The sequence below is a fragment of the Galeopterus variegatus genome, unplaced genomic scaffold (assembly GCF_000696425.1).
Source record: "Galeopterus variegatus unplaced genomic scaffold, G_variegatus-3.0.2 Scaffold9150, whole genome shotgun sequence".
Lineage (NCBI taxonomy): Eukaryota > Metazoa > Chordata > Mammalia > Dermoptera > Cynocephalidae > Galeopterus > Galeopterus variegatus.
In genome coordinates this window covers 19569-27814 of record NW_007735261.1, presented here as the reverse complement: position 1 = coordinate 27814, position 8246 = coordinate 19569, and the positions used below count along the sequence as shown (strand labels likewise).

Sequence of the window (8246 nt, the reverse complement as noted above, 5' to 3'; positions counted from 1 at the left end):
CTGAGTGAGCTGAGTGAGTTCTTTTTAATAGACTTTATTTTTTAGAGCAGTTTTAGGTTAACAGCAAAACTGAGCAGAAACCACACAGAGATTTCCCAATCCCCATGCCCCCACACGTGCACAGCCTCCCCCATGACCAACATCCCCCACCAAAGTGGTACATTTATTTCAACTGGTGAGCCAACATTGACACATTATGATTAATTAAAGCCCATAGCTGTATTAGTCCGTTTCTGTTTCTTATAATAAAATATACAGAACTGGGTATTTTATGAAGATAATGAAACCTCCTGCTTACAGTTTCTGAGGCTGGGAAACCCATAGTCCAAGGAACGCGTCTGGTGGTGGTGACGGTGACCCTTCACACTGTAAGATGGTGGAAGCAGAGAGAGCAAGAGACTAATCTCATTCACTCTCTTTTTAAAGCCCTCAGAACCACGGCCCTGACCACCATGTTTAATCCATTCACTAGGGCACGGTCCTGCAATCGAATCACCTCTTCAAGGCCCACCTTTCAATTACCATAATAGGATTTCCCACCCTCAACAGTTATAGTAGGGATTAAGTTTTGGGGGGACATTCAACCCAAGGCAATATTGGTATTGACAAATGCATAATGGCATGTATCCACCCTTATAGTATCGTACCACATAGTTCCACTGCCCTAAAAATTCTCTGTGCTTGGCTTATCCATCTCTTCCCCCAACTCCTGGCCACCAGTGATATTTTTACTGTGTCCATAGTTTGCCTTTTTCCAGAATGTCATATGGTTTGAATCATTCAGTATGTAGATTTTTCAGGTTGGCTTCTTTCACTTAGTAATATGCATTTAAGTTTCCTTCATGTCTTTTTGTGGCTTAATAGCTCATTTCTTTGTAATGTTGAATAATATTCCATTGGCTGGAGGTACCACAGTTTATTATCCATTGATCTACTGAAGGACATCTTGGTTGCTTTAAAGTTTTGACAATTATTAACATTTATGTACAGGGTTTGGTGTGAACATAAGTTTTCAGCTCATTTGCATAAATACCAAGGAGTGTGATTGCTGATCTTTTGCTAAGAGTATGTTTAGTTTTGCAAGAAACTGCCAAACTCTTTTCCAAAGTGGCTGCACTGCTTTGTGTTCCCACCAACAGCGAACAAGAGTCTTTGTTGCTCCAGGTTCTTGTCAGCACTTGGTGCTGTCAGTGCTCTGGATTTTGGCCATTTTAGTATGTGTGTAGTAGAATCTTGTTGCTTTAATTTGCATTTTCCTAATAACATATATGTTGAGCATCTTTTTTTTTTTTTTAAAGATGACCAGTAAGGGGATCTCAACCCTTGGCTTGGTGTTGTCAGCACCACGCTCAGGCAGTGAGCCAACCGGCCATCCCTATATGGGATCCGAACCCGTGGCCTTGGTGTTATCAGCACCGCACTCTACCGAGTGAGCCACGGGCCATCCCATATGTTGAGCATCTTTTCATAAACTTTTTTGTCATCTGTATATCTTCTTTGGTGAGGTGCCTGTTCAGGTCTTTTGTCCATGTTTTCATGAGTTGTGCATTGTGTCTTATTGTTGAGTTTTAAGAGCTCTTTACACATTTTGGGTAGCAGTTCTTTATCAGATATGTCTTTTGTAATTATTTTTATCTCGTCTGTGGCCTGTCTTATCATTTTCTTGACATTGTCTTTCATGGAACAGAAGTTTTTAATTTTAATGAAATCCAAGTTGTCAATTATTTTTTTCATGGATCATACCTTTGGTGTTGTATCTCAAGAGTCATCACTAAACCCAAAGACTCGTAGATTTTCTCCTATGTTCTAGAAACTTTATAGTTTAGCACCTTACATTTAGGTCTATGAACCATTTTGAATTAATTTTTGTGAAGGCTATAAGGCCTGAGTAAGTTTTACAAAATAAATCATGTGAAGTCACTCCCCTGTTTAAAACCCTCCTTATGTTTAGAATTAATCCAAAGTTCTTACCATGGCCTACAGTTTCTACCTATTCTAACCACTTTCCGCAGCTCCGAGCTGGCGTGGTGTGGTTCCCTCCCTCTGCTACGGTAGCTTTCCTTATGCCTCCTGGACATGCAGAGTTCATTCATAGCATGCACTGAAGGAGGATTGCATAGTCAAGAATTCGTAGTCAGCAAATGAGGTTGAGCAGGAATCAAAGAGTACAATACAGGAGGGTGAATGGAAGAAGTTCCAGGGTAATTTCCTCAAACGACTTCCTTCAGTTTGTGTGTAGGACTCAGCAAGTGAATGGATCATGAAGGCTGAAAGGATCAGAGGCTGAATCCATTGGCAGCTACCCAAGAACACAGAGAAAGGCTTGAATTGCATCTTAAAAACGAAACATCCTGAGATTGAACACTAAAATCCGTAATCATTTTGTGTAAGAACAGGGATCATTTCATTGAGGTACAATACATCGCACATTGGATTTTTAAAATCTGTGCTGTTACAAAGAGGTAAATCTTTTTTATTGATTTAATCCTGATGAACCAATAATTACATATACATATACATATGTAACCTTAATTTTCTCAGAATCAGATTTTAAAAAAAAAAAATGCCAGGGTATTCTCTTACTATCAGCTCTCTCTGCCACTCTGGTCTTAAGCCTCCACCCACATGTCATTTAGGATACGTTTGCCCTATTACGTATCCGCTGCAGTGACTGAATTTCTGGGCTCGTTGCTATAAGTTTTCCCAGGTTGTCCTGAACACAAGTATGCCGTCTGCTACAATTGACAAAAATGCATCATGCCATGAAAGGAACTAAATGGTATTTAGATTCCCTTAAATAAAATAGCAATAATGAAGGCAAGAATTCCGGCTTCTGTCTTGCCCCTCCTGAAGACACTTACACGAACACTATGCAGTAGTATTTCTCAATAACATACTCCTTTGGCTCCTTCAGGAATAGGCCCCATAATCTTAAATTCTACTTTCTAATAACTAATATCATCATAACGTTACAATGCAGCTTAGTTCTGTTGAAAATAAATTCACCTTCGAATCACTGGAAAGAACTCCTATTTCTCTTCTATGCCAATGTAAATAGCACTTTATTATTCCTTAAATCTAACAATACTATGTACTTAATACTGTACTCAGCAAATAGTACATATTTAAATATTTTTATGGAGTGCCTACATGGTAATGCTGTTATTTATATCTTACTAAGAAGATATGCTCAGTTTCTGCAGGAAACCGATTCACTCCTTACAGTTCCTGTGGATCTGGTGCCAGCTAGTGGTGCCTATTATATTTGCTTCAAAGAGATAATTGCCTTTTTATTTTGATAATCAGGGACATCATAGACTTATGGGATAAAACATCATTTGAAAATAAAATTTTAAAGATATTTACCTGCCGTGTTGTGGAGAACCAACAGAGTGTGCATGAGAATGGATGTCTAGAATGTTCTATTGTTGCATGAAGCCCCATGTCAGCGTGCTACCGTGTTGTGATTATTCCTGTGTCTGTTGTCTTCATAGTACTTTGTATTAGGAAGCTATCAAGGTATAGATTATGGCTTCCTTTCTGTATCTCACTATTTATCACAAGACCTGATGATTCTATGCAGAAAGAAATACTTCCTGAATCAATAAAATAATTTTTTTAAAAAAGTATTGCCATATTTCATTAACCACAGTGCCTAACTTCAGAAAGCAGTTATTCAGGGGTTATCAGCACTAGGTCATGACCTTAATTATTCAGACCACAAGACCTGATGATTCTATGCAGAAAGAAATACTTCCTGAATCAATAAAATAATTTTTTTTAAAAAGTATTGCCATATTTCATTAACCACAGTGCGTAACTTCAGAAAGCAGTTATTCAGGGGTTATCAGCACTAGGTCATGACCTTAATTATTCAGACGTATACTAAACAATTTTGGGCATCTATGCTTTCTTAATATTCGAGAATACCCTAGTTAACTTAAATATCATAGGTCTTATTTGTTTAACCACTAGCTGTCCCAAGAGGCTCGTTAGAAATTACAGGAGGCTAGTGGTCCTCTGAAACAAGCATCCCAGACCCAGTTTATTAGTTTAACCATTTAGCCATTAGCAAGAAACTTTGAACTGGCAGATTTTATTTTCCTAAGATGGGAGCGGGGTTATAAAATATGTCTTATGGTTCAGTCTCTAATAATGTTTGCTTTTAAAATCAGTGCTTTCGTTTTAATTTGATGATTAGTGGTGTTAATAAGCGGCTCAAGTGGAAATTTTGTCTGCAAATGGTTCATTAATCACATTTTAAAAGGCCATGATTTTAAAATTTGGGGAGGAAAATTGTAATTCTCTTTGGGACTGTCAATCAGATACATTCCTATGGGGCTCAGGGGATCTTTCTACTTTGTGCCTTCAGTGGCTGACATAGATTCGGAGGTCATTTGCTAATTAGCCCACCTGGTATGAAATAAAATTGATTTAGAATCGTAGTTTATTACAGAAGGAGTTTTAGATTTCAATTTTTTCAGACTCCTCAGATGTGTAAGGAAAATACAATTTCCGCATTTTTTACAATTGATCTATTTTTCTGAGAAACCTACTTGAAGGATAGTTTTCCATGTGCATGCTCTGTGTGTTGCTGCAATTAAATTGTTGGTTTAGATAGCTCAGTTGCTTTTGGATAAATGATCACACTTTCAGTTTTCCTCAGCCTTTCCCTGCCACGATCCAAGATTACTTTTGGATAGCAGCTTGGGGTATAGAGGTTTGGGTCATACAGTCTCATGCGGTGGCGGATGAGGGCCAAGCATCCATGGTACATATTCCAGATCCTTGATCTCTGCTTTAGACATGATGGTGCAGTCTGCTCCCGGGGCTGCTCCACCAGGCACATGCTCATCATCTGGAACTCACTGCCGGATTTTTCATTCTAGACATTTGCTCTCAGAATAAAATCCCTGTGCACTGTGGCCTCTGTTACAACCTCAGGCTCCCGTCCACCTACTAGTCTTCTTGGAACCTCTGTGTCCTTTGTTACTGGGAATGCATCAAACTCTGGATGACTCGCCTGCTGCATGTGAGCCTCGGGAAGTGTCATCTTAGGCTCATCTTTCTTGTTAACACCCACCTGGTATTAAAGATTTATGTTGGATGTGATCAGAAGTCCAGGGCATGGGACTGGCTGCCTCGCAGATGCCTTCATACTTGTCTGGGTGTTTCTGTCACTCTCTGCCACCCCACCTTCTTAGGGTTTCTTCCCAAGGGAGAAAAATGAGGCACCTGCTGAGCTCTGCCCTTTATCTCTCTTTTCCTCCAGGTCATAAAGGGACAGGCCCTTCCTTTTTGAATGTCAAATCCTGATTGTTCCCACCCTTTAGCATGTAGAAGAAAATAGCCAAGGCCTGTCTTCCTATGTGTGCCTTTTGATGTTTGTTAGGACTTTAAAGAACTCCAGTGCCTCTCTTCTCTAATGGCTCAGGCTTGGGGATAAAAGGCTGCAAGGAAATAGAAACTGAATAGAAAATGAAAACATGATGCTTTCATATTTTCAAAACATCATCTCTGTTACATCTAGGTCAATGGTTGTGAACCCTGTCTGCATATTAAAAATCATGGGAGGTCTTTTTAAAAACATTACTGTCTAGACAGATCGCAGAAAAATTAAATCAGAACATCGGATACTGAGCAAGCTGATGCTGGAGAGTTTGGGTGAATTGCTCAGTGTCCCTTAGTAACCAAGTCCCCTCCTGTCCTCCCGAGGTGGGTGCTTTTCCCTGCTCCTGCACGGCCACCCTGATCACTGCCAAGCAAGGTATTTCTGCTCCTGAGTAGATATGCAAAGCACACTTTTATAATTGATTTAATGTTTAGAGTGCAATCAATGTGTGTGTGTGTTTCACATGTAACCTTCATAGGAAAAAACAATCAAGAAAACTGTTTTCCTCATTTGCGTCCTTATCCGCTACAGTATTATGGTGGAGTTTGGGGGCGATGCCTGTGCTATCAGGAGAGGGTTTTTTAAGGAAAACGTCCTATGTCCTCATTACACAAGGTGCTAATCCCCATGGCTTGCCAGTGGCAGTTGATTCCTGTGATCCCAGCAGCACTGCCTTTCTGTCCATCCCCCAGCTCCATAAAAGACTTTTCCACATTTATAGTTTCTCCCACGTCACTTTCAAGGACATCCGACGCTTTAATTTTCTTGCAATCTACGAGAATAGAAAAATTGAGCGGAGATATACAACTTGCTGTTTACCAGAGATCTCTCTTAGTCCTGTACCAAAAACTTGAAAGTAAAGGAAAAACAATTCATGCACCCATGCGCTTCTATGACTTCTAAAGGGTAACTGATCACTAAGGTCCTTTCGAGGTCTAAGATCCCACGTGCTTTTGTATTTCTTTTCTCCTCTGTGTCCTGAGTCATTCTCTCCCTCCTTACAGCTGTTTGTCTCTGTGCAACAGAACAATAATTCTGGCAAACTACGAGGCTCCTGAGGTTGTCGGAAAGCCAGCCCCTGGCTGCCCAGACTCTTCCCCCAACACCCCTGTTGTAAATGGATTCACCTGCTTGCGGGAAAGGAAAAGGAATGTTGGGAGGTCCTGGGAAGGAGCATAATATATTGATTACCATTTTCTTTCTTCATCTTCCTCATTTTAACCATAACTCCACTGCACCACCCCCTATGGAACACAAATATTCCCAGGCACTGGATTTCATAGTCACTGTAACAGGACTCTGGGATTTGAGCTGGCTCAGCTGAATGTCATTTTGGTTTTCCAATTCGGGGAAAGCAAGCAGCCACCTAATAACTGTGTCATCTTATATAAAGAAGGCACATCCTGCAGGAGGCTGTGTGCAGACATCAGCAGGCGGTGTCACCCCATTCACGTCTGTACAGACACCCTTGCTGGGTCCTTTGGGCTGGCAGCTGTAAATATCAGCACCCACTCTCACATGCAAATCCCATGTATTTCTTTTTCCTGGTTCTCTGGGAGTTACTTGAGAGCAATATCTGAAGGCTTCTAAATGTGATGAGTTAAAGGGCACGATGTGTTTTATTACTTCCACTGCTGATGGACTTGGCTGTGGCCATCTGGGAGGCGCTGCCGGTGACGAGTGTCAGCGTGGCATTTGTGCAGGCTCTGGAGAGCAAGTCATTCCTGAATGCACCGGTCAGAACCTTCTCCCCCAAAGCTTCCTTTCTCTCTCTGTTTTTCTAATTCCAGCCTGGATGTGTAAATACTACTGAAGTGGACATTAAGAAATCGTCCAGAATGAGGAACCCACACAAAACGCGGAAGGTAAAGGCCACGTTTGTCGTGCTGACCTTGGTAATGAGTTGCAGTGTTTACAGGACACCAGCCATAAAAACACTTTTCTCCCATTTCGTGGAGTATCTTTCTGCTCTTCTTCGTCTCCTATCAGTCTTTGTCTCTTCCTGAAATTGCTGCACCTTGATTTTCAAGCATGCCGGGGTCCCACGGCTGAGGGGTCCGCTGCCTGGCTCTGATGGGAGGGGAAGAAGGACACTGCAGACCGTCCCCTGTCCATCACAGAGCCCAGGAGACCAGGGAAAGGACGTGGAGATGACCTGAGAAACAGTGATACTGACGAGAGAAGAGCATGTTTAGAGAAAAGTCTTAGGAAAGGGGACATTGACAAGATGTTTAATTACAGAATGAGCCTGAGGACCCCCTTTTAACATCACAATTTTGTGACACGGTCATAAGATGGTGGCTATACATTCAGTGTCTGTTATGTGAGAGAATACCTAAGGAAAGAAAAACTACCCTTTGAAAATGCATAGCAATAGAATCAACATATTTTTTAAAGAAACACGTATACATAGAAGGCGTTTTTATTCATTTCATAAGAACCCGGGTGCACGTAAGAACTTCTGGCCTGTAGCATCACTCAGAGCACACAGCCCGCAGGATGGCATTGCTGGATCAAAGCATTCCACAAAGTTCAAGGCCCTCTTTTCTGCTGCTTTTTCCTTATGTAGCTGTAGCATCTTCCAAAGCCTGTGTCCCTGCAGTAGGCACTAAACATTTTTTTTTTTTTTTTTTTTTTTAAAGATGACCGGTAAGGGGATCTCAACCCTTGGCTTGGTGTTGTCAGCACCACGCTCAGCCAGTGAGCAAACCGGCCATCCCTATATAGGATCCGAACCCATGGTCTTGGTGTTATCAGCACCGCACCCTCCTGAGTGGGCCTCGGGCCGGCCTACTAAACATTTTTTTGTAGTCTTATTTTGTATTGCTTTATCTTCTATCCCTAGATACATAGA

The 8246-nt window shown here is 41.3% G+C and overlaps 1 protein-coding gene across 1 annotated transcript in view; it reads left to right on the top strand.

Annotated features, from left to right (window-relative positions):
• Positions 1-8246, top strand: part of LOC103609084 (regulator of G-protein signaling 7) — a gene marked incomplete at its 3' end in the record, with an annotated part of 61778 nt that overhangs the window by 43940 nt on the left and 9592 nt on the right. The window contains exon 4 of the mRNA XM_008593455.1: positions 7183-7257. Within this exon, the coding sequence (XP_008591677.1) occupies positions 7183-7257 (75 nt within the window). The remainder of the gene's footprint in view (positions 1-7182; positions 7258-8246) is intronic.